The 27,611-nt window shown below is 41.9% G+C and overlaps 3 protein-coding genes across 3 annotated transcripts in view; 2 read left to right on the forward strand and 1 right to left on the reverse strand.

Moving 5' to 3' along the window:
* The window catches only part of LOC126558879 (uncharacterized), a 553,494-nt gene that overhangs the window by 222,759 nt on the left and 303,124 nt on the right, over window positions 1-27,611 (reverse strand). The gene's annotated exons all lie outside the window — the stretch shown is intronic.
* LOC126558878 (uncharacterized) overlaps window positions 1-27,611 on the forward strand; it is a 521,842-nt gene that overhangs the window by 177,260 nt on the left and 316,971 nt on the right. The gene's annotated exons all lie outside the window — the stretch shown is intronic.
* Window positions 14,719-15,435, forward strand: LOC126558934 (uncharacterized). Its single transcript, XM_050215024.1, has one exon. The coding sequence runs from the start codon at window positions 14,719-14,721 to the stop codon at window positions 15,433-15,435; it is 717 nt and encodes a 238-aa protein (XP_050070981.1).

The following is a 27,611-nucleotide window of genomic DNA, read 5'->3' on the forward strand; positions in this document are numbered from 1 at the left end:
ATCCCGGGCATAATCGGTAGCTGTGATAATTAATAATTGATAAATTTTAACTAAATAATTTTTTATTTTAAACATGGAAACACTTGTTCTGGGACCTGAGGTAGTCTGTATCCTTCCAATCCTTAATCGTTTTTCACCATTCCTTTTTCGTTATTTGTTGTGTTTGCCTATGTACTAAGTGTTTTTATTTTCTTGTAGTGCCACGGCTGATCCAATAACGGGACAGTGGGATTTGGGGATAAATTCCACATTGCCGTAAAAGAGAGGCAGGCGATTTCCACAGTAGAGTGTTCTCCTAATCAATCCAGCCTAGGCACAATAAGTTTTTCCTGCGTTGGCGTTGGGTTCAGAAGTGTTTGGCAGGTTCAATCTCGAGAGTATCGAAGTCACTCTTGTTGCTGCTGGATAGAACTCTTGCTGCTGAGCTTGAACTGGAACTGTCACTGCTGAACTGTTCGAAGAACACTATACGCAGGCCATCAAAGCAGAATGCAATCAACTTCCATCACTGCAATAGTTACACCAATAGTACCAGAAGCAAAGCAATTACATATACCTGAGGAATACTACACAGAACAACCAATAGTCCTGGACAACAACCTTACATCCACAACCGATTCTGCCCGGGGTAAGGCAAAGTACAAGGAGGAAGTGTCTTTCTATTAATGTTCATTGTTTCACAAACACATGTTGTAGACAATACGGCAGCGTGTCACCATACTTAAAAATAAATAAAAATAAATAAAATAATGTTTGTCGTTCGGAACTTTGCACCATTTGAGACGGCATCATTTGACCTCCTTTGTACCAATTGACCGCTTCTCCTTGGCTAGCTAGACTTGCTGATACCACGTAGTTGGAAAGTCGATCCGCACATCGAGGGAACGGTCCGAATGGGATTTAAACTCCTATCCTGCTATACGAAGGAAAGGAGTAAAGAACGTATCAAAATATCTTTGATAAAACATTTTAAAAATATATAATCTAGACATAAGAAACTCGTGAAATTGTTGTTTCAATACAACTGCTATTTTGTCTTGAAAATAATTTCATTTCAACACCTTGTTTACACAAATCCACAAAAAAACTCCTAATAAATAACTCACATTCACACACAAATATTTTATTCACTAGAAATTAAATTGGACACTTCCTTGAAATCAGCACACCAATGTATGGAAACATTTTAAAAACAGTTTTCCAGCAATTTTCACACACTCACCGAATGAAGCGTTGCGTGGCAGTTAACACTTTAACTTGAAATGCAACAACCAAGAGTACAAGCACCTATAGTAAAAAAAAAAACATGCATAAAAGTTTTTACACGTTTCATACAATCGCTTTTCAACCACCGTGTACATGTTAAATCAAATCCCTCCCAGAAATGAACAATTGTAATTGCATAAATTTGCAACCAAACACTGCTGCGGGTAAGTTGGAGTTCGTTGTATTTTTTGTGTGTGTGCATGCTCCAACTACACCGCTGAACCAGTTTTCCCATTGTACCGTGAGCTTGCAGTTTTCCTTAGTTTCCGCATCCACCGGACCGGGGCTGGCATTGGAAAAGAAAAGAATGAATTGAACTTTTGCAAACGCTACAGCAATCCATCCCATCGCACCTGTGGTTGATATGTGTGCTGTTGTCGTTATTTATACACCGATCGGGGTGAAACAAAAAGGCACCGGGAGTTCAAAGTAAACGGAAGAAGACGAATAAAAAAAAACAACTACCGCGCGGGGAAAATGGTCAGCTGGTGGGACAAAATCGTTGTCTCCCGGAAAGGATGTGGTAGCCATTTTTATTGCTTAACAACGGCCCAACGACACCCAACGGTACAGCAGTATGGTGACTCGTCTGGCCTTGTACCATCCAGCGCAATCAAACTCCGTGCGCCACTGCGATGAACCGGAGTTGTTATTTATTTTCGCTGCTACACTGAACTTCTCCGTAGGATATTTCGGCGGTGTACAACCCGCCCCGTCCCGGGGTTCAGTTCATTGTTGCTACCGAGATGGTATGCTGGGTGCTTTTTTTCTGTCATTTTGTACCCCGATTCCATCCGTACTGAACGATCATCCTGGCCAAACGCCCGAAGCGTTGCACACATAACCTCAAACGATGCCACTATGGGTTGCCAGGTGAGTTCCCATTATGAATAGGAAATAAAATGCTTCCACAAATGCTCATATACACACCACCATTTGGATGTGTGTGTGCAATTTTTTGCTCGATCCTTTCTACTTCCAGCCTTACCTGATAGACTATGCTCGTTAGCTTTTTATTTCGGTTTGTATTTTTTCGCTATGCTTTGTAGTCTCTCCCGGACACATCCGAGTTAGACAGATTGCTCATCCGTCGTAGCTTTTTTCCTCACACTCACACACACACCGTATGTGTAACCGGGTAGATGCACTTGCCGCAGCCCCGGAGTTTACCGTCAGCGCCGGGTTCCATTACACCAAATGGAAAAGCTCTTGCTCCCGAGCGAGTTATAATTACGGTGCGCAGATGATGGGTCTAATAAAACATTTTATTAGTGTGTGTATGAAATTGTTCTTTTTTTTTTGCTTTGTTTTTTCCACAACAGATAGGATACGATGTGCACGTACGATAGCTGGATTTAGTGTCTAAATTGCTATTTCATATATGGCATAAAAATAAAAGCATTTGCATTCATTTGTTCTGTAACGAATGGCTTTTTTAGTATGCACTTTCACTACTAAAAGCTTTATAAAAATAACAAACTATTGAAGAGTTCGAATACTTTGCGTACTTGATATAAATGGAAGATTTTCATTCCTGCAATAATATTTTTGGTATTACAGGTAGTATTCAAATCTGATGCGGACCGTTCTTCCGTATTAAGGACTAATTATCCAACTACGTTGTATGAGTGTGGCAGGTCGTTAAGCCAAGAAGATGAAGGATTTAGTACTGACTGGTCACTCACTATTTGTCTACAATTTTTGTGTTACCATGGAGAATTTGTACGGAATCATACGGAAAGATTAATGTGGAAAACATACAGAATAATACTTACATACTTTGATCATCACAAAGAAAGTGCCTAAATGTATGCAATACGTACGACTCACAAAGAAACTGAAATCAGTTCAAGCCAGAACCAGAACTGTTGGAAACTTTATAAGGTTCCCAACGCCCTGTCAGTTAGAAGGCACGAAAAAGAACAGAAGAGATAAGAAGGATCAGAAAAGGGCAGGACGAGCCTGCCCCGGGATCAGTTAGGGAACGATCGATTCAGTCGAAAACTAATCACGAGCGGATAAAGATCGGAAAAGCTAATATAAGCGCGCGCGAACAGCGGCCTAATTTTTTTGCTCTTTATTGTATCTCTAAGAGCTTAGTAATAAAGGAAAGCTCAGCTATACTGAAAAGCCAAAAGAAGCCACTCGTTTTCTAACAAGAACTATTCGGGAATTTTTGTTTATTTTCACTCTGATAATAAATTTTAAACCTTTGTAATTCAAATAAAAAATAATATCATAATCCTAATCACTTTACGCTCGCCATTATGAAAAAAACATTGTGTCATTGGCAACAAAAAAAGACATGACAGCCTGGCAGCAAGAATAAAGGACGATTTTCTTATCCTTCTTCTTCTTCTTCGTGGCCTGCTCAGGATTGAGCACGTCGCGTCGACATGGCCAGGACTCCTATATGTTTCTAGGAAGCTCGGTCTAGGGCTGCAGTCCTCCATCCACGGCTGCATCCGATCTCCAACAGGTTAGACTCCACTGACTCTACTCCACTTGATGCAGACAACGAGCTCGCTGTGCTCTTCTACGCCTCGTGCCGAACGGGTCGCTGACCTTCATGGTGGGGCATGAGTCCGGCATCCTCAGCAAAGGCTCCAGCCAACGTATACTTTCGGCTTTGACTAGCTTCGAGACATCCGCACCGCCAAACTGCTCAGCTAGCTCGTTCATTCTCCTTCGCCACACCGCCAAAGCTAGTCCTTAGCACCCGTCGTTCGAAAATGGCGAGTGCATTGGCGTCCTCCGTCAGCATAGTCCAAGACTCGTACCCGTAGAGAACTACCGGACGTATCAAGGTGCGGTAAATCGTGCATTTCGTGTGTTGTTGGAGTTTTCTTTATCGCAGGGGTTTGTGGATTTCGTAGTAGACATGATTCCCCTGAACAATGCGCCTTCGGATTTCGCTGCTTACGTTGTTGTCCGAAGATGCGATCGGATCAAGAAACTCCTCTACCACCTCAAGATCGTCGCCGTCAACTGATACTCTGCTTCCGAGTCGGGCTCTATCACGGTCAAAGTCTCCGGCAAGCAGGTAGTTTGTCTTCGTCGCATTGATCCTCAATACAATTCTATTGGCCTTGCGTTTCAGCAAGGTGTAGGATGATAAAGGACGATACAAAATGTAATTATCTTTGTAAAGAAAATATCACCAAACAACCAAACAAAGTGAAAGTTATCGTCTGGATTTTAGGAAATGTAAAAAAGAAGCGTAATCTTTGTGCAAATATATATTGTCATCAATCAATCAAAATATATATTGTCATACTTTGTAATAGTATTTGAACCCATCGTTCGATCGTTTCATTGAAGGAATGTAATGAACTTAATAGGTTCGGAACTAATTTCTAATTATTTCCATGTGGGTGTGTCCTATTAAAAGTTGTGTTACTTTTCCTTCTTTTCAAGTACAGCAAGCATTTTCATTCTTTTTTTTTAATAAAATGTTACCCAACGCAAAATAAACTACAAAGTAACGTGTTGATTAACAAAAACCTGTTTTAACGGTTTCATATTAATAAAAGCACAAGAACCAACCTTTCCCATGAAGCTCAGGCGCTCAATTATTCGTTCAGCACATTACATTTTCATCTCTTCTTGCTCACTCATATATTCTATGTTTTGGTTAATATGATCAAATTTAAAAATCTAACTAAATTTCCATTTTTACTCCCCCGTCGGTGGTACTGACATCATTTTGCATGTTGCGCACGTAAAGCACGAACCACTGAAACTAGAAAGAACATTTCTAATAAGCAAAGCCTTGCAGAGTATTTTTGAGAGAAAAAATCAAACAAACACAAAGCAACAGAAAAAAAACTTTGACTCATTTTCGTAATTGCTTTTTCACACTGTAAAGTGGCGGAAACGAATGATCGCGATGGAAACATGGCCAATTTTAAAAACGACGACCATCATCAAGGCACACTGTACACTTTGAATCTATCTCAACGACTACACACACACAGGGATCTAAATACAAAAAAAAAGAAACATCATACACACGGCAACGGTTCGTACCGCATTAGAACCATTAGAAGAAAGCCATGCTAGCTAGTACTATGGGCAATTTCGACCATTTCCCACTAGGAAAGTTTGTATCACACAAAAACCATTCCCACACTGGTCCACTGTAACGCTGTAACGAAGACAAGCAATCCACCCAACCAAAACCGACGACAAGCAACAAGGGAGAAAAAAAACTCTGTCTCGATGTCTGTCGACCGGACAGACGAGAGCTTTGGTCTGTGGTACATGGAAGAAAAAAGGCAAGAAAATCAAAAACATCACTGCCCAGAAACACACACCCCAGCCTGCCAAATCATGGCTGATTAATTTTGTAGCCAAGTTTGCGCTTGCAGTGGGGTCCTACTACCACGGTACGGATTTGCTTGGGCGTGACCCGTTTTTTTTTTTTTTTTTGGACGCCATGCTCATGTCCGCATCTTCCCGCGCAAAGAACTTTAAATTAAATTCCCCAAAGCAACTGCCACTCCGTGCGATGTGTCTCGGTGGAAAGCGCCATGGTAAAAAGTTTCACCCGTGGAACGCCCGGCTTGACGCCCCTGTTTCGGGGCTTTCTAATTAATTCACTTAAGTTATTAATTTCTTCAGTGAGCTTAAAGAGGTGGCCCAATGCCGGTCTCATTAGGGCAGGACACCGCCTAGTGACAACGATTTTTGGTTTGCTTTTCGCTCGTCCGCTCGCTATTGCGAGCTTCACGCAACTTGGAAAAGTAGCGTGAAGCTGTGCCCGTTAAGTAGGCAGGCAAGGCAGTGCTTTGGGTGAGGTTGTATCAGGTGCATCCCTAGTGAAGACGATTGCAGAAAGCTCTGACCGCTACGAAGATAAACTAATTCACTGGCATAAAAAAAAACTTCATTTGGTGAAACGACACTCATAACGGGTGCGTGAAAAGTTTAACGAGCTTTTTTAAAATAATGGTATCTGAAGATGGAAAAGAAATTTAAATGACGCTTTTCTACTCCACAAGGAAAAGTTTATTCGAATAATAGTTTTCGTAGTTTACCGTCAGTAAAGCGCAAATATTCAAATTTGAATTTAAATAACTAACTAATACCAATTTTTGAGGCAGGTACTTTAATTAACTAAGCATGCAATTATTCAACAGTTTAATAAAAACAACAAAGGAACGGAATACTAGCGAACAACAAATCAAGAATGCATATCATATTTTTTCTCTTCTTCACAGAACATATTTTTATGTCTAAACTATGTTAATTTTAAAACTCTTACATAGGACGTCAAGTATTCTCAACTAAAATCTGATTTATTATTTTCTTTGTTTATATTTGAGAATGACGGCATTCATTCTCTCCGTACTTTTTTCATTTATCATTTAGCATTTTCTATGTGTATTAAAATTTTATAAAAATATGAGACTCTTACATATTATCACTTAATCTATCCGAGCAATGGTAATGTATTGCAAAGTGCATAACTTTTAGGGGTTGTTCTACAGACAAACTATTTCCGTCCTTGCTAAAATTCAAATGCCATAACAATCTAATTAAAAAAAAACACCTTTTTCCATGAACTATCAACGCATAGTTGAAATCTTTAACTAAAATCGGAAAATTATCGATCAGAAGTTGCTTCCTCCGTCGCTTCTCAAACTCAAAATCCTATGACTCCCTGGCACAGATAAATAAAACCCAAAAGAAAGAAAAAAAAAGTCATTCCATTGTACCGTAAAATACCGGTAAAACATCCGGCTCAATGGTGTTTGCTCAATGTTGGCAAACAAAATAAAACATGAAAATAAATTCACATTCCCGCCCGGCCCCGCTGGAGGAAGCTGGACGATGCTGGAAAATGATAATAATATCGTTGGCACACGATTCATTGGTGGTCCTTGCCGTGCTGGATGGATGATTTTCCCACCGGATATATATCCATATTACGAGCACTAACCATTCCGATGATTTTCTTTCCCACTTTTTTTTTTTTTTGCTTCCCTATGTTTTTAAAATATATTCCACCGGACAACCGGGCGTATCGATCCAAATCGATACGTTTGCACGATATGTTTGCGCTATTTTATTGTGGCATCAATCGGCAGTCGATTTGCATTCGTGCTGAGGATCTGTGTTTGAGCACAATCACCTACACGTACACATGCAAAGCGGCCGGCTGCGGTGCTCGTGAGCTAGTTTGCTGGTTGAATGCATGGAGCAAAAAGGATCTAAAAATGAGAGAATATCAAACAAAAGCAGTAAAAACCACATGCATCGGGAAATGCTTGCATAGAAATGTAGCAAATGTTTGTTTGGCAGGTCAACGAATGTTTTGTTTGCATAATATTTACAAATAATACGTACTACTGTTTTCATTGAGTTATGGAGGAACGTTCTTTTTTCCCTCTAGCTTTCTGTTATCACGTCCTGGCTCGGACTAATAATCGATGTTAACATAAACAAACGGTACAAAAATGCATGCACATCGAATCGGTAGCACTTTTACAAACACACAACTTCTCCATTTAATCGTTGCTTCCTGCATCAAATCGAAAATGCATCGATTCGATTCTATTTGGCAATCATCTAGTTCTGTTTGTGGTGGCAGTTGACGCGTGACGAAACATTTGAAATGGTTTTTACCTTCAGGAAATGTGTGATATGTTGAAACATCAAAGATTTTATGGTAGATATTTCCTTACAGGGTTTCGAGTTATATCATAAAAAATTTTAATGACTCAACTGGATTTTACAAACGGACAGTGAAATATTGCAAGCTTCTCATCAGTTATTGAATTTTTGCCGAGCGTTATACCGGAAAAATAAAAAAATAATGTCATTCAATAGTTTGTTTTCAAGATGTTCATTAAGTTGAAAAATGCTTTGAAAATTTGTTAAAATAAATTACAATACATAATATTCTTTTTTTAGTCAATTTTTATCACAAAAAATTGGGATTTTATGACAAGCCTGAAATATTTTTTCAAAAAAATTGCACGCGTTACGCACCTGGTCCATTCGTATCTCGTCGCAGATCTTGAAAATGGGCTTCTTGCATTGGTCCATAGTGCTGATGTTTGCTCTTCTTAGCCAGCATGTATGACAATACATAACAGTCAAGGGGATTAAGATCCGGAGAGCTGGGAGGTTAACAAGTTTTATCGAGAAAATCACACAAATTGCGACACTACGCTTGAACGATATTTGCCGAGTGAACAGGTGCACCGTCCTGTTGAAAAGTGTTATGATCCTTCCGGTAGAGGTCCCGAAGACGCCGAGCCTCAACTTTCTTCAGAACTTCGGTCTTTTGATACGCTGCCTTGATTTTCATAAACATCAGTGGCAGCTTCCCACGCCTGGTTATAGTCGCGCAAAACATTACTGAATGTTTATGAGGGACGGGGAGATGTCGACGAACGTCGGCCCCCACAACTGATCATTTCGGACATGGTGCGGCTATTGCAAGATAAATAATTTCTTATCGACAAACAGGAACTCCTGCCCTGTAGCTTTAAAAGTATCCACGACTTGCAATATTCAACTACTCATTTAGAACATTCCCGTAATTGATCCTAGTGTTCCACTGCATGGGTCAAAACTCTGGTGGGGTGCCAACTGCGCCATTTTGCACACGGCAGGAGCAGAGTTCAAATTACATCCGGACCGTTACACCATAGTGTGGTTTGACTATTCCACATGGTAACTACGTGGTATTAAATGGCTGCCGCGATCTATAAGGACGTCAAGCTAAGAAGAAGAAAAAGAATTTTTAAAACCCTGTAATATGTTAAACAACAGACTCAAAGATGTTGCCTTTTATGCCGCCAAGTGTTACTGATTATGGCTATTTGTCAAATTTTCAAACAGTGCTGAAAATAATTAGCAGCTTGTTGGTCCTGAAGCATTTTTATGTGACTATATTTTAGATATAATATAATATACTTTAAAAAAACTATATCTTTTAATTCGACGTATTTCACTTACACCAACTATAATTTAAATTCATTTAAATTCCAAGTTATCCTTCCACCAGTAACCAGCAGCCATTTTCAACCTACACGGCTCAACGCTTCGGTGTAACTGCATATGTTTGTGTGCACCCCTACGCAAATACGTCCCTTGCAATGTTGAAGGTCAATTCTGTTTGAAATCGCACTGGTGCATCGTCGTTTCATCTTTCACACAAACATTCAGCCCAGCCGGCGACACCGGCATTCGATCCCAAGCGCTTCCGTTAGCCGTCTGCTGGACGGTTTTCATCATAGGAGGTATTAAAAAAAAAGCTCGTTGGCCAAGGACCGGCAACAAAGAAGATTAGCTACCATACTCCAACGAGCACGTTTACCAGGGCGTACTAGGCGCCAGTCGCTTGTGTCCGCAGTCCGAGCATCTTCACAACTGCATCATCATCATCTTGACGCCAAATCGTCAAGGCGATGGAAAGCACTTCATAACTGTGTGTGAATTCTGTACGATGGATTGTGGTTCACCATCGTTCTGCTATCTTGAATGGAGTCAAATTGAGGGGCAAAGTAAAAAAAAAAATCTCTCTCAAACATTTTAAAAGCCAGCCACATCAACAATCACGAGAAAATCAATCAACCTGCGTTGCCAACCGCCAACTACGTCAATGGCATACGAACATAAACTTAATCGTGCAAACGTCTTGTTGGTTTCATTCAGATTTTTTATTTGTTGTCTGATAGATTCTCGAAACAGTCCGATTGAACTCCTTACTAAGTAGATTCTTCTAAAATCCTTTAGCATTAAAAAGTGAAATGTAAAAGTGATTTATTTCATTAACATGTATGCAACATCCATGCGAGCCACTCCAACTGATGTCGAACCTTTTCGCTCGTGCACCAGCTCCAGCTCTACTATCCTACTAACCCGTCACAAACAGTGAGCTGACTACGAAATTTGTGTACACTGCGCCAGTACGGAAGCAGTTTAACTCCCGTGAAGCGAGCTCCTATCAAGCGTTCGAAATCCTTGCCCAAAGAAGCGAAAAGCGATTAGAATCGTGGAAAGGACCGCCGATTGATGATGTATGGCGTGTAAGACCACTTCCGCTTTCCCCCGGTTTGCTTCGGTGCCACCCAAACAGGCGAAGGTTAAAGGGCCAATGTCCATGGTAATGGAAGCTGATGACGCAGGATCATGACGCAGCGGACGTGATTCGGAAACGGCGGGAGGTGGGGGAGGGGGGGCTCTCACGTTGCGTTTCCTCCCCGGCCACAGGGCACATGCGGGCACATGATGGTGCAGAATTAGGATTGCGCTTCGCTTATTGAAGGGCTCGCGTTTATACAGGCTGTCGTTAAAATTTCGCCATTTCGATTGCACCAAAAACCCCCGGAACGACGGATCCGGATCCGGAGATGAACTAGATGATTGAGCATGTATTTGGCGCGTCGTCGTTGTCGTTGTCGTCATCCGGCACCAAACAATGACGAGTGCTGAATGTCAGTGCTGCACGGCTACCAGCGAGGAAAAACACACAAAATTATCTCTTTTTTCTTGAGTCCGTGAGGGCGAACGTTGGCGAATGGGACAAAAGGGAGGCTTGTTTTTTTTTGTTCGTGTTATTTGTTGCCTTCATTCGGATGTGCCAGTGCTTCAGATTGCGACACAGACAATCTGTCACCGAATGGATGATTTCGGTTTGGAGAGGTTTTTTTTCTCTCTTCTTTGCAGCAGAACTGTATAAGAGTTAGTTTTTGCCTCGCAGTGTGGTAGCTCATAGCTCACATTGGTAGGATTTTTAACTGAGGTCTGGAGACGGATGATGAGGTTATGTCAGGAGGTTGAACAATGCCAAACGAACTGTTTCAAAGTATGGAGAATGAATGCACGATCGATTTTCCATCGGTATGATGAGCGTAAACAACACTAATAGTTGCCGGAATGGTTGCATTAAGAGAATTAAAAATTCCGATTACTATCAACATGCACACCGATCTATGAATTAAAATAAACAGATATTAAATCATTCGACCTCTCACAGTAGCGTTTGAAGGCAGAAAAAAGTGCTTCAAAATTCACAACACAGTTTTTGAAACCTTTTTGTTCAATCACTCTTTCAATCCTTGTTGCGAGTAAATTCACAATACTAATATTATGATCAAAGTTGCAATTTGAATTTGTTAGAGTTGCACGGAATTGAAATAAATTAATGTTAAAAAAAATCTCATAGGCTTTTATAACAAAAGTTTTTAACTATGCTTATACATTCAAATTCGTTGTATTTATAAGTATTTCGATTATTTTAAACTCCTATGACACACTTATGATAACTGTTCTTAAAACTCATCTGCAACATTGTTTTTATTTCCTACATCGTTCCCCTATCCCAGCGTTTCCGATTTTCCTTTTCCAAAACGGTACGCACAAAGGAACGATTAACGAACCTTACCCTCGCTAGCGGACAACTAACAGCTGTCAAAAATTTAATAACGCTAAGTGATTTTTCCTCACTCCAACCACCTTTTGCGGGATTTCCTGGGCAAAAGGGGAACTGGTAGCGACAGCCGGTAAACATGATTTTTGCCACAATGCCGGCTCCAATGAAACGATTTTTCACTGCACCACGCGACCACGCTAGTTGTAGGAATCCAAGCGATGCAGCCATCGGTGCATGGTGCATCCGGGCATTCTGCCAAACGAGCCAGCCGCGATAAGCAAACGAATCGAAGCGGCCGAATTCACCACTCGGAAGCAACCCGCTAAGCTCGGTACAATGGGATTTGTGCATGGGGAGAGGGTGTGCCAAAGCGGGGGCAGAATGACAAGAGATCGCGAGTCACGCACTTCTCATTGCCACCACCAGCGTCATCGGGTCATCTATCTATCTGCCGCTTCTACCTCCGACCGTGGTAATGCCAACAGTCGGCGACTGTACCACTTGTGACATGAATATTAAACATGCCACTACGATTGCGACCCGTTTCGACTCTGCTGCTTCAAAACCACTGCCGCTTGCACACAAACAGAGCAGCATTATCAACTATGCGTACGTTTCTGGACCGGCCCAAGCCAGTGCGTTTTCGATTATAATTCGATTAAAGGTAGCGCGCGATTTGTGCAGCAGAAATAGCAAGTAGCAAGATTTATCCCTTCACTTTATCTTCGTACAGGGAGCGGATAGCAGTGCGAGTGCTAACAAATTATGAGCTTACATACCTGCTGAATCTACATAGTACAGTACATGGAGAATGGTTCTAAGACATGGAGAGTTTATTCAAAGGCTGAAGCGGACTAATGTTGAGGTTACTTCACCTAGCTGATTTAGCTGGTGGAATTGAACTTTGAATACGATTAAATAGCAGGAGCAGTATGACATCGTGAGAAACAAAGTAAATGGAATACGAGTGATGTTTTTCTTGTTTTGCTGGTGTTAATAAATAATTCAGACTGTAAAATGTATCCAGTATCAAAAGACCTACAGATGATGATGATGCTACAGTAAAAAAGGCAAACCATGATCAAAGAATATTTAAAAAAAGGCGTTATAATGATGATTCAGGTGAAATGTCGTTGGGACTTTCAGATGTATCACTTAGTATGTTCACTATTGATCAGGACTGTTTAATTCTAATCTGACATAAAGTGATAACTTTCAGCCTATCAGGAGATCCAGTTCTTATCAGTTATGCGCTTGACGAACAGCACCTTAAACAGTTCATTAAGGATGTGGATGAGGATGAGGTTCTTTTTTTCTACGAGGCTTTCCTTCATGACTATCATTTTAAGACGCTACATTGCTCCCTTATTCGATCGGTGATTGAGTAGGCTAACTTAGGATGGTGGCCTAGTGTGGTTCCTGGCCTCTCTCGCGGCAGGATGCTACGCAGGATCGGGCGTTTTATTCTCCGCTGCTATGATCATCGTTTCGACTATAGGACTAGGTGCCCCGTGCTTGTGCTGTATCTTCTTGATAACCAACTTTGTGTGGCTACGTACCCGCCAGATTGCTTCGATCTTCTGGCTTCCGTGACCCATTACTACGTATGTGTGGAAAATTTCACGCTGTGTACGATATCTTCGGGCGCGGACTTACTTCCTTATTTTCCGTTCTATTCTCGTCCAAAGTGCATAGTGCATTATGCAAACACTACATTCTATTTGTTTGCATGCTTTCCAGAGGAATTTGCAGTCGAATGGAGTTGGGTTATCAATTTTAGGCTTTACGAATCAACTTTTGATTTTTAAATAGAGCTTTAAAGTTGTATTTTGGCTACATAAGTAATAATTAATTAATTTAAAAAAGATTATGCTGTCATCAATTTACGAATGAAACTTTGATATTTCTAGCTACTTGAAATATTCCCAAAATACATTACCGTTAGCTCGATTCTTCAGAAAAAAAAATCCTTTAGAAATAAAATTCTGAAATTCAACTCACTATTTTAAATAACATTGTCTCATTTGAGATGATTTGATTGCTATTTTTTAACGCGGATCTCTTTTTGTGAAAATTCTATTTGCTCTATCTGCTACATAAGTCCCGCAGGTATGGTTTTCTCCCCTGAATCTTTCTGTTTCGAAGCCCAATTTGCGCCACGATAAACACGAATGGTGCAAATTTGCAACTCAATTTAGCTCTCTGCTACACTTGTCAACGTATGGTGCTAATGCAAATAGACGCACAAAATATCATACAATTACGTTCATTTCTAACCTCCAATCAAACAACGTGTGTGCCAAACGCTAATCGATCGACATTGCCCACTCCAAAAGCGGCACAAAAAATCCCTCACGCTGATCGACATCCATCAGACCAGCAGACAGATCGAGCAGCAGGCCGGGGACACCCGCAGACCTCGAAAGACGAGTTTTATGGATGTCCAATTTTATGAGTTCATTTGCTTCCGCACACACACACACTCACACACAGACATCACGGTCACGCAATTGGGGGTCGGAGCTACCAAAATAATCGATTTGCGTTGCGATGTGCTCGGCAACCGGGTTGGCCGAAAACTAAATGCGGCCAGCGGTGACCGCTGTGACCGAGGACGAACACGTCCCGCTGTCCGGCAACTAAATGGGTCACTGTCGATGCCGTTGCGCCCGGCACAATGTCCTTCCGGTGTGGTGAGGGTGATATGAGGCTTCCCTTTCCTTCATGCCTGCACGTGACGCAGGCCCGGTAAGTACGCATGCAAAACGACCACAACTGACGTTCGCACGCGGTAATTGCTTTTCGGTTGACACCGTGACACCTTCACACCTTCCCTTGTGCTTTTTGGAAGGGGGGTGGGGATGGGCTGATGATGCACTCAGTTGGTGTTGCGTGCGAATCGATTTCGACGGGTAGCACAAAACATTCCCGGCCAGCATATAAAAGCCGTCCGCACGGCGCTTAATCGATATCAGTTTCGGTTATCTCATCAATCAATTAATTTCCGCTCCCACAAGCGTGTTCGAACCCTTTGGCGCAAGAAAACATCCTCACTCAGCAGCATGATGCGTACCGTGGTCCTGTTCGTACTGGTGGCTGTGGTGGCCGCTGAACCACCGTTGCGTTTCCGACCGCGTGCTGCCTTTGGAGTGCAGCGTCCAAACACACGTTTCGCAAGGCTTGAGGAAGCACCTCCGGCACAACAGGAACCAGCTGGATACAATTATCCTAAGCCAATGTCTTCAGGATATCACTATCCCAAGCCGGACCAGGCCTTCCCTCTGCCTGGGGAAGAAATGCCTCCTGCCTTCACCACCGAAGCAGCACCCGGTGCGGAAACAACGACTCCTGCTCAGGAAGAGCAGCCTACGACTACGGAACCGAGCGATGCAATGACCACCACCGCTGCCTATGAAGATTACGAGGACTCTACTGCAGCATTGGAACCAACGGCTGATGCCAACACAAGTGCCAAGTTGCGCCGTCGACAGCAGCTCAGTGCACGCCGTCCGGCTCCGCTGACAGTTATCAACCGTCAAGCTCAACGTCTGGAGAACCTTCCTGCCGTGTACGTGAACGAACAGCAGGAACAGCAGCAGTTGGCACGTCCAGTCTATCTCCTCAATCTTCCCGAATCGACCCTTCAGCAGCTGGTTTTGCTTAACAATGCGCAGCTTGCAGGCCTTCAGCTTGCAGCTCAACCCACCGCCGGCCTTCAGCTTGCGTCCCAACCCACCGTCTACCTGTCCGAGCTGGACTACATCTACAAGAAGAAGTAGTGCATCAAAACAACCCGATCCCAGTGTTCCCGTCTTCTAATCCTATGCCCATTTTACATACGCTAGAATTAGTAACGATGCAGCCTCGTGGGACCAAAGATACAACCTTCACGGAGCGCTAATGTTTCACGTGATATCCATGCACAAACCGTTTTCTATCGTAATAAAACTTGTTACCACTCATCAATGAATTGATTTGTTCCTTTTTCCTGTTCGTACCAACATTAACTTTCATGGCCATTTTTGACATCAATCCATAGAACGAGTCATTCAAAAAATGTATCTTCCATACCGATTTTCCAATATTTCCACAACAGATTCCTTCCAGAACAGAATGCTTTCTTCGGTAGCGAGTGAATTTGTTGCAGAAAATCACTCAGCCATACCCGTCATAAGGACACTTCTTCGCATATTGGCCCACTCGAGGCAATGCTTCCGGAGAAAAAGCACTCAGCGACGCTCTGTCAAGACATTCCTGCCAACTCACCTAGCTAATTGAAAATTGATGGTTCACCTAGGAGCGGGCAACTTGAAAGTCATGTCGCCCGTTTTGTAGCGAAGTACGCGTCCCAAAACTCTCGGACGTCTCGTAACGTAATCCTCGACTTAGCGGGAAAGCGGTTGGAACCTTTGTGGATGGTTGTTTGAAAATCAATCTCCCGATTCCGGTGAGCAACCGTAAAATCTTGTCCATTTAGCACCAAGGAACTTGGCAAGATTTTAACAAACCAAACAGGCGACTGGTCACAGTGACGGTGTGAAAAATGAAATGTTTACAGAACCGTTGCCCACCGCATATCTGTTGCAGAGTTGGAAGAAGCAGCACCCGTATGTGTGTTCCACGCTTGGTTCTAGGATTTCATAATCCGGCACATTGGCACAAGGAAAGTTCGATCGAAACACTCATTGTTTCTTTTTTTTAATATGCCTTTTTTGCTTTCCCTCTCTACAAGTGCATGAGCATCGAGCAAAACCCTTGTTTGTCTTTCATTTTTAGAGAGCAGGATTAAAAGCTTCATGTCCCTGGATGCTTTCGCTTCATTCTTTACAGCTTGAAGGAAGAAGCTACATAAAAATCTAATCCTTTCCTAGAACCCGTAAATAAATACGGAGATCTGATGAAGATAGTAATTTTTACGCAATAAACTACAATAAAATGTATCGAGTACTATGTAGCAACTACTCCTACTATAAGCAATTTTCATCAATGTTCAAACTTTCCTGAATTCGTCTTGCAATGCTTTCTAAATCTGATAAAACCACAACTGTATCTTTCCATGCGACATGTGTGCTCCAAGGGGATCAAAAGATACATGGCCACTCGGGATGACTTAGCCCACAGCTAAACAGTCCATTAGGTTAGAAAGGATTTCTCGACGGGAAAAATTGAACCTCATACACACACACACTGTATCTGCTTCCTGAAACGATAAGGACAAATAGTGGGATAACCACCCCAGGCATGTTGTGTTCCTTTGTCATCTGGTGTGCCCCTTACGGTATGCCGAATCAATGTCGAATGTCCCACGTGATGTGTAACTACATTGGTGCTCTCTGGAAGTAGCTGGAGCACTGCTGCAGTACCATTGTTGCATTATAATTCCATTACCCTTTGCATCCTTCACGTTATTCCAAATCCTCACCATCAAATTACATCAAACATAATCCCGACAAATGTGTTTCCGTTTCTAATGGGATGAAGCTGCAAAAAGCAGATCCCACAAAAAAAAACTGTTCATAAACCTCCAACGGGTATTGTTACCACTAATTCATACAGTACTTTTTCATGGTCAAACCAGCGCCATCACTGACACTGAGTGCAATAAGTTTATCACTATAACTCCATACACCTATACACGACATTGGGAATGTGTACCACAAGGAATGGAAACCATCTCGAACATTCCAGGCTGGGTGTGCAATAAGGCCGTAACGCAATCGGACCCTAATCATTGAGATAATAAAATTAATCTCGTCTCGTACCAGACCACTGTTGCCGTCGCCTGGGTTGTATCACGCAGGGTCGCTACCATCATCACGACCGGCACGAAATCCAATTTCAAAGCGCGGTAATTCAAACAGGTGGATTACGGTGAAACAGGTGAATCAACGTAACCGTCACGAAGAAAGAATCTTCTGCTTGCGAAGGAGGCATCAAATTACGCTCCTTTGCCGATAACGGATCGTGCTGATTCGGTTAAGAAAAAGGGTCCAAGCGGCAGTGTACAGGTGTCGGATGGTTTGATTCGATTGATACTTACGACTGGTGCCAAGCATCTATTGGGACAATACAGCGTGGAGGGCGTTAATGCAGTTTTAAGAAAGGGATGGTACAGAAAATGCCACCATTTTTGAGGTTTGGGTCGTAAATTCAAATCTTTCGGAAAAATTTTCGGTTGTTGAAATTATTGTTTCTTGTTGATTGTTTCAATTTCTTCATACGTTTAGGAACTCATCCTGAACATGCTTGATAAAGCATGCTTTTTGCACAGTCTTAGGCGTTTTTTGTATGAGTTGTGAATGTTGAAATCCTACAGTTCCTACTTATAAACAAACATTCAAAGATAAAAATTTCTTCCGTAGATTGCGCAGCCACAAGTTAAAAAGTTTTTATTTAAAAACATTAATTTACCATTCACTAAGCCAATTATTATTGTCAATAAGAAAACATGCCTCCATTTGACAACAAATGTATTTTATATCCTCTGACCTGTACAAAATTAATTCAATCATTATTGATGCGACACACTCGGTACTCGGTCCGAAATCTTTGTTAATTGTAAATAATGAATCGCGCATAAAATATGCCGTATCGTTACCATTAGCCAACGAATCGTACGGCACACCGGAATTGCATTCGAAACACGTTAAAACAAGTACCGAAGTACGTTCACAAAAGTAAGTGCACATGAAAACCCAGCACAGAAGAAATCCGAATCGTAATCCGAACCGATCCGTTTTACGTTTGTCCCGTTGAAACTGAACGAACGATTTCGCGGAACAATTCACGTGCATTTCTGAGCGTAATCCTATCCCGATCGAAGCGCACGATTCCAAATCTTGCCGCTGTCCCAGGCGATGGAAAGCGTTGTTTGATATCCAATCCCCCGGGTTGAGATGCGTAATCTGGTGGAATCCATGGGGACCATTTTTAACCGTGAACGAGCTTGATGTAGGATGGTGGTGTTGATTTCCCAGAAACCCCCGTTTGCGTAACGGGGAGAACTCGCTATTTTGTATTTGGAATTTTTTCGTACGTTTAAATAACGAAAAAAAATCGATCACCACTATTCTGTTGAAAAATTAAAGGTTTTCACCATTAGTACTTTAGGTACTTCAGTTATCAGCTTACGTTCAACCTTAGATATATGTCGGATGTTACAATTTATTTAACATTCCTTACAGGGAATTTTCTTCATTATGTACAAGCTAAACACTCATATAAGCTTTACTATTACATTCACGCATTAACAAGGACGACGGTTATCCGAAGCAATTCGTTTTCTTTCAAATTTTTCTCATTTTTTGCAGTTATAACCGTTATGCACCGACATTCATGCCCTTCCCTTTATTCATTCTCACAATCATTGTAAATTGGACGGCTTCACAATATCCTAGATCAGTCGCGGGCTTGATTTAAATGCAAAAAAACTTTTTTAGGAATGGAACCACACATCGGCTAAAATCATCACACAAATGAAGTTCTTTTCTCTTTTGTGGGCTACACTTCAAACGGCGGTCCCTAGAAGGCCGTTAAGCCAAGAAGAAGATCTATTAGAAATGAAAAAACTAAATATGAACATTATTTTGTAAAATATAATACAGATTCCTAGCCAAAAGCATCGTAGAATTGCTTGTTATTTTAGGCAATTTGCATACATTTAGGCGCTTTACACAAATTTTTAACAAAATGTAACGCATCCCATCGTCTAGCTAAATGAGATGGTTCTACGCGTAACAACTAAACCGGATCGCTATCATCACACACGTACCATTAGCTTCGACAAACATTAACATTAATCGTTCATCGTAGATATGAAGCATCCTGATATGTTGGGAAATATCACAAGGCTGGTGAGGCTCAGAGGCGAACCATTTCAACCTGTACTACCACAGCAAAGAACACGGCCAAATCGTTTAATCCAAGCGCCCGTCAAATGTTTTGGAAATCGATAACATCGTTCATACTGCCCACAACGAGCACCTGAGCTGGTGTCCGAACAGAATCTTCAAGGTAAACACGATTCGTTGATTATTCTATCAGCGCAACACTATCCGGAACGAGTCAAGCGAGGGTTTTTTGAAGCATGTTTTTTTTTTTGTGTTTTGTGTTGGTTCACCCATACACATCTCCAGTGAATGAGATATCCCTCGGGACTTGGTGTTCCGTTTGCCGAAGCGATAAGTGAATGGGGGAGCCTACGGGCACTACTTAAACCAATTAATTTTAACCCTTTTCAATAAACCTAGCCAAAAACGGCAACTGCTGGCTGGATCGTAATTTGTAACGACGGCTGGACCCCATGTGAGGACCAATTCGTTGGCCCATTGCGTAACCGGCTATAACCGACTGTAACCTGCCCGACTGCACCACAAAGGAACTACCGCTCCGAAGCGAATGGGAAGGAGCAAACCGTTAGCTCGCGATGAACCATTCCTGCTGGGTGAAAGGAAATCGAGAAAAACGACCAACTAAAACGGGCGAGTTTCCTGGCGGAGATGGGCCAGCAGCACGAGGCCCAATGCATGTAGCAGGGGGAAAAATACGCTTCCCGCCTGAAGTTGTAGTCATCACACGGAAAGGGCTAATCTACTCCTAATGAACCGACCAATCCCGTGACTCCCCGGGAACGATTAACCCGAAATTGAAAGTCATAAAAGAAGATCAAAAATTAAATTGAATCTTGCCCCACCGAGAATGCGCACCGTCCGGATGTGGGTTTTGTGTGTGTGTGTGTTTTTTTTTCAGATTTTTATTACCCTTTTCCGCGCCACCTCTTGCTGCCCCATTGTACGGTCGGAAATCCTTAGCAATCCTGATGCAATGTGTACCAACCGTACCGCTAACTGTTGAAGACTCACCTTTTGCCATTTTGGTACAACACCCCGGAACAACGCCCGGGCGAAAGTCGAACGAGACAGGCCGTACGGATACGATGCCGATTAGAGCGCCTGCAAAACGTGTCCACATACGATGTCATGCCGTAAAGCGCTAGTGCCCGGTTAAAGACCTTCGAAAAGGTGAACACCATACACGAGAGAAATGCGCCGGAAATTGCTCCAGTTTTTAGCTGGCAGGGCCGTAGGACTCCTACAAAACCTCCGGCAGGAGATGAGTTTAATCCTACCACCATCAGCACAAAACGCTTGCCCACTAGCGAGCGATAAAGGACCGGACCGGAAAAAGCCTTGTTTTTACCATCCCTCGATACAAATCCGTGAAACGAGAGAGCCGTCGGTTGGAAAGATCCGAGATTCTTCCCAAAATTTGACTTTTATCAACTGACATAACATAACGCCGAACCGTACCGTAAGTATACCTCCTGGCTTTGATGCGAAAAACCCTGGTTTCCAAACGGTAACGGATAAAGTGTTGCGGCTCATGCCGAGATTGGAGGTCGTGAAATGGTTAGCTACCAATTGATTTCGCCATATCGACGTGTCTACTACCCAAGATAAGCTAAATCCTTGCTCACCTGTGTCTCTAGCCGGGCGGTGCTTTGCACATTTCGTACGATGGTAAAGATCTTTCCTCACCATTGCCTTTCTTCTGATCCGACGGCACGGGAGACCTTAAGCGGCCCCGGTTTCGGTCCATATGTCGGGATGCTTAACCCGTTGCTTTAGCCCAACTAATAGCGTTACAACTACCGCTACTCGATGTGCTTCCGTGTGTTGTGCTGAGTGAGGGAAAACATTATTGAAATTGCTCCCATCCATTCGCTTGACCCTTTGCTTCTCGCAAAGCAAGCAAGCAACAAAAAAACTAAGGCGAGACGATACCCAACGCACCGTTAATGTAAGCCGTATGCTTTATGCTTCCCATCGGCAACATCATTGCCGGAGAGATGAAATTAATTGTTATTTCTTTCCTTTCGCTCGGCTACGCTCCGTACGGTAAGATAAGAAATTGCGGCACCGAAAACCATTCCTTCACCATTCTCCGTATCTTCCAAGCATGTTAGCAGACAGCATCCCTTACACGGTGGGTGTGTGTGTGTGTGTGTGTGTGTGTGTGTGTGTGTTCCAGGCATACGGTAAAGGTGTATTGACTCAAAAACACTCAATCTCAATCTTTGCAATATCATCAGCATACGCCTGGGGCGTACCGTTTCGGTACGATCCTAATCTCATTTGCGAGCATACATTAACATAATAAAACTGGCTGCTGCCAGGGAACGAGAGGGTGAATTTTGCTGAAAAAACATGAAGCACGGAGGAACAGGAAGTAGGAAGTTTATCGTCGAAGAATCTTTACACACTTTAAACTGATGCAAAGCATACAAACAGACGCTCACACACGTACATGCAGACATGCATACATACTTACACGTTTTATCGGCACTGGTGCAGATGAATATTCATTTTCATTTTCAAAAACGTCCGACGAGTTTTTTGGAAGAAGCTGTAGCAGCACTGTAAATTAGCTGCTAAGTTAATCATTTACACCGGACGTAAACTCGAGAAAACTTAAAGCGTTTTAATTGAGCGTTGGAGAAATTGAAACAATAAACTCTAAGAACAAAAGAAAATGGTTTCACGGGTGCAGCTTAATTTACAATTTTATTTAATCTAACGTTTTAATTTATTGCAAGCGTTGGTAAATTCCTCGAACAATGTATTTGGTAGTAATTTTAAAACAATTTTTGCGACTTTAATCTTAACATTCAAGGACTGGTGGGTGATACAGATGTTAAAGTCCACATGGAATGCACTAACAGTACAATGTTGTTTGCATTCTTTTAGACGCTCATCTAAGATGCACTACTAAAGATTTACGCATTTGAAAAGACAGAATTTTTCCATCTTTTGAATGCTTTTTATTCATTTTCGTGTCAAATTAAATGCTATAGCAGCTCGAGTTGAGTAGAGAAGAAAATTTACAGTATTTTACAGCATTTAACATGTTTTGTAATGCACAGCAGACAAATTTACAACGAGTGAGCAAAGCGAGGTCTGAGGTCGAATCAACCTATGAACGGTATTGACAGAGCCTAGCCGGACAGGGGAGCTTCGCCAGACAGAGGGGCCTTGCCGGACAGGGGAGCCTCGCCGTTCAGAGATTCCTCTCGAGACAGAGGGGCCTTGGATAAGTTTGTCAATTGCATCCTTCACCCAGTCTTATTACGTAAGAACGTTCAACCCTATAAGATTGCAGTCATGTCATAAAGAGTGTTGGTAACCCTAGCCCATCGAGGTGTTAATCAAGATACTTTACAGGAGGCTAGAAAAATTTCTGTGTCTAGCGATGATTTGAAGATTTTTGCCTATACTGAAGCGATCAACGTAGCACACTGCTTGAATATTGAAACTGGAATATCACCACGGCTGCGAGGCGGTCACGTGGCGTTAATGACCGGTAGCATGGTATGAAGTGCATTGGCGAGCGTGTCACTAAGTGCGCTTGATACAGCACCAAAATTAATGTTTTTGGGCGAAGGGCGGCTTGGCGAAGAGTCCACACACATAGTAATGTGGAAATGGAAATTCCCTTGAAGCGAATAGAGCCAGAAAGGCAAGATGATTTCCGTTTATCGTTGACATAGTTCCAGAAGTGATGAAGGTTGTACCGCTGGCTGGTTTCGGTTCGTCAGAGTGGCAGCATCAGTTGTATTGACGATACATTGCCGTTTATGGATGGAAAAGTAATAAGCTATCTTTCAACAGTTAGCAGCAATTGGATTAATTATAGTTTGCCAAGCTTAGCTTAGTGCTTTCCTAATTACAGAGTTATTTAAAAATTTAATACATCAAATGGCAATCGTTTCCTTTACAAATTCAAGCTGAAGTAACCTTAAGTAAATTGTCACACATTACTTTCATATGGTAGCTTAATTACACGTATTTTTGTATTTATTTTTAATTGATTATGACGGTCCAGTGCCGTATTGTCTGAATTACACGTAATTATAATAATTATTTAAAAATCCAATCACGTTCAGCCTCATATTTTCCTGCTGCTTTTAGCAAAAGTGTACTGATTTTACTTCCTTCCTGTCTCGTAAACATTCGCAACAAGACAGCAAATTTTATCTCACATCATTCCTTAAAGCTAATCCCTCCGTCACTTACTCCTCATTCAACTCTAGAAATTTCACACTCAAAAAACATGAAATCACCGCTACAAAATGGCTCACACGTTCCACACCGAACCGGTTGGGAATTCAATTTTGCTTTCATTCCTCAGCTAACTAACATCAACCCGCGGCCGTTCACATCAACCATTACCAACCCCAGGCACAACAATTCCCATCCGTTTCGGCATTTGCATAAATCGACTAAATCGTCCCAAATCAACAGCCCGGGATGAGTACCACACTTCTCACGACACTCCAAGCAGGAGGAGGCCAACCTGCTCGACCTCCGACTTGCCCGAAAGGCTAATATTTTAATTTCGCTATAAATTAAATCACCTAAATTTAATTTTTCACCCTGTAAAATGATATTTCATCACCGTTTTGCTCGTGCGGTCGTTGCTGGTGCACGTCGGCTAAAATTCAGCAAGCAGGAAGCGGTACAGCGGATGTTCCTCTTCAGTCGTCGACTTCCTAAATTTCCCTTCGGAAATCATACTCCACTGGGAGGAGGAATCGGATGAAAAAGGCTCAAACCACCACCATTTGCATTCCTGGAGCGGTTTCTGGATGGACGGAGCGAGCACTTGCTACAAGGGGATGTTTATAATTTCTGTCATTCCAACCACTCGTCCCACCGCTACCACATATCTCGTCTTCGTTTTCCACTGTACAGTCGTTCGAGGCGGTGTGAAATCAGCGATGAATCTGGAGACGTCCTGCCTTGAAACCCTCGGGACTCCAGTTCTCGAGCGAACTTTTCCAACCGCATCATCACATTTTACTCCGGTGCTACACTTCATGGCTCCCCCAATTTTCTCTACCAACTGCCAGCATGAAGGTTTATCTGTCTCGACCTGTTGGATGCGATTGTAGCCTTACTTGCCGCATCAGCTTGTCTGGATATTCACAGGTCATTCTATCCGATTCTATTCTGCCTCGAGCACGGATAGCGCACTTTAGCCACAGGACACCATCCCGTGAACCGATGAACCGCTCGATGAAAACCTCAATCGCCAGCTTGCCTTCCGGTCGAATCGAAGGGAAACTGACGTCGCATTCATAAATTAAACACGATCCAATTTTGCTGACTTACTACTTCCCTCCAATGTGACATATGCGTGGAAAAGTGTTTTGCAAAAAGAAAAAATCGCAACCGTACACACGTATCACCACCGGTACCTCGGTGGTGTGTGGCGTGAAGGTTGGTTTTGGTTCCAATTTTGCAATTTAGTTATTCTTTCTCGTTGCTCTCCTACACCCATGAAATCAAGGTTGGGCTATTTTGTTGATGCTGCTTTCATTTGCATACATTATAATGTGATTAAAAGTAAATTAGTTCTCACTGGCAGTGTAGAAGACCCCGTATTGCTAAGCCCGTACGGCTAAGTTGGGTTGGATGGTGAACTGGGTTCACAGTGTCGGTTAAGCGACCAAATTCTTATTTATCTTTCGCTGAAAGTGGTCAAACATTTTAACCATAGAGAAGACAAACGGAATGCAATATAATCCTCTCATTCCGGCAAGTGTGGTGGTGAAATGGCTACCACGCCAATTATGTATAGCAAAATTTAGAAAAAATTATAAAAATGAATAAGTTTTCGTTTGAAAATCTTGGAAAACCATTTAGTTGGCTAGTCCTACAGTGTATTACAAATAACTAAATTAAACAAAAAGTTAACCATAAAAAAGCAGTTAGCAGCCTTAAAGATATATTAAAGTAAATGTTGGAAACTTTTTTGTTCTTTAACTCTGAAATGACGGCTTGATGCTGAATGATCATTGGAAACGTTTAATTCATTTTAAAAAGTAAATAATTTACACTAAAATCTTTAAATGTCGTTAGCAGTTCGAATAAAATATTTGTGGTTTTATTTGGATACTTTCAGGAGTAGAATAGGTGGTATAAATTTAATTTTTCTTTATCCTTCACCTTACGTCCAAATATCGATTTATTAGTGAAAATATATTGTTAGACAATTTCATAAATATCCAAATTAAATTAATTAACCATCGCAATGGCTTAAAGAATGTGTAACATTTTAACAAGTCTTAAATAAAAAACTAAAAAACACAACTTCATGAATAGCTAACAGAAAAACACGAACATCACCATTAAATACAATAATACGTGCTGCTAGGGGCCACATACAATTGGACTACGCTCTTACCCCCTACCAGGTACCGAAAAAAACCGTCCCAACCGAAAGGTAAAACACAACACCCACCAGGCGAAGCATCAAACATTCACGACGAGTGTATCATTTGAAATTGAATAGAAATTTATTTTTGCTACCAGCCTCAGCCACGCTCACAGTGCATCCCCTCCCGCTCATGTACACATTTTTTAGCCCACGGATCGTTGGCCAACTGTTGTCGTGCCTTGGCACACACATACGCTATCACGGCAAAATGAAAAGTCAAGCATTGCGAGCGAGTACGCGGAAAGTGAAGCAATTGACAATTGGCCGGGAATGCTTGCCGAAATGTTTACCCACGGACGCTGGGGCTCGGCTTTGGCTAGGTGCAAGAAAGGGGATCTCTCACGGATACACACACACACAACAAAACGAAATCATCCTTAGAGCATCGGATCTCGCATTTGGTGGAAAATAAATAGTGAACAAACGGGATCGAGCTGCTACCGTTACCGCTTTTTCGTAGGACTGTTGAATTTAGATATGGAATTATGTTTCCAAATCATGTTCATCCACTTTGCTCGTGTCGCGAACAGGGCCGGAATACGGAACGAGCGTATAAAATGATTTTGTGGAAATTTGTATTTTTCGCTTTTTTTTGTTGTTGTTGTTGTTGTTGCTGCACTCGTTCACACTCATTCTGGTTCTGCATTGACATGATACGAAGGCACACTCTAACGTGACTGCCGTTCCGTGTCGCTCAAACTATCGATCGTTGATTAAGACGTCAACGAATGAATGAAGCATTAGATGAAGCTATACGTTTAGTTTCGCTTTTCCTCGCACAAAAACAGGCTGACGAGAACGTTTCAACTGTGCACTCAAAACTAAAGCGTTTTGGGCTTGTTGTGCTTCAGTTTGTTGATCAAAAACATTAGGAGAAAAAAAACTCAATTCGTTGGAAGACATTTAGGTTGATGCGAATGATTGGTAGTTGATGAGACTGTTCAGGAAAGTTCGATAAGCTACACTTCATATGAAAGCCGAAGACCAGTGCTTCAATATGGAAAGCAAAAAAGTCTCATTTCATCACAAGAACGTGGACAACGGGAGATTTCAAAATGTAAATTTCACTAGGTCATGAGTGTATGTGAAATTACCTTGCTAAGAAATATCTTTTTGAGAACCTGGCGCATTCCAATTTTGAGATTTTTTTTAACAGTTCAACATCTATTTCAAAAGTTTGACATTTCCCGTGGTTCGGAGCCTACACACAGTCCTTTACGTGAACTCTTATCACGTGCTATGAAATTCCCCTTACGTATGCAATCTGCAATACAAAGTAACGATAGTATTTACGTGTGGAAGTGGAAAAATATAAATCAACTTTTCAAAAGAAACTTTTCATTTCATCCACTCGGTCATAATTCCGAATTAGCTACGAACGAACGAAGAAAACTATTACAGACAACTGAAAATCTCACACAAAGTTACTTACACAATCACAAAAGGTACAACATTTTGCATTCATTCAAATCAATGTGAAGAAACTAACTTAAACCATCATCCCTACTAACATCCTTGACAGATGATTCATTCGATCGTTGACATTCTTGCAACAATTCTACATTTATATCATATGCGTAGGTTTATAATTTCCCTAAGCCATAATCTCACCCCAAAGCTCCGGCATGAAAATCGATCAACCATTGATGTTACGGACACCTGCCGGACGGAAGTCAAA

The sequence above is a fragment of the Anopheles maculipalpis genome, chromosome 2RL (assembly GCF_943734695.1).
Source record: "Anopheles maculipalpis chromosome 2RL, idAnoMacuDA_375_x, whole genome shotgun sequence".
NCBI lineage: Eukaryota > Metazoa > Arthropoda > Insecta > Diptera > Culicidae > Anopheles > Anopheles maculipalpis.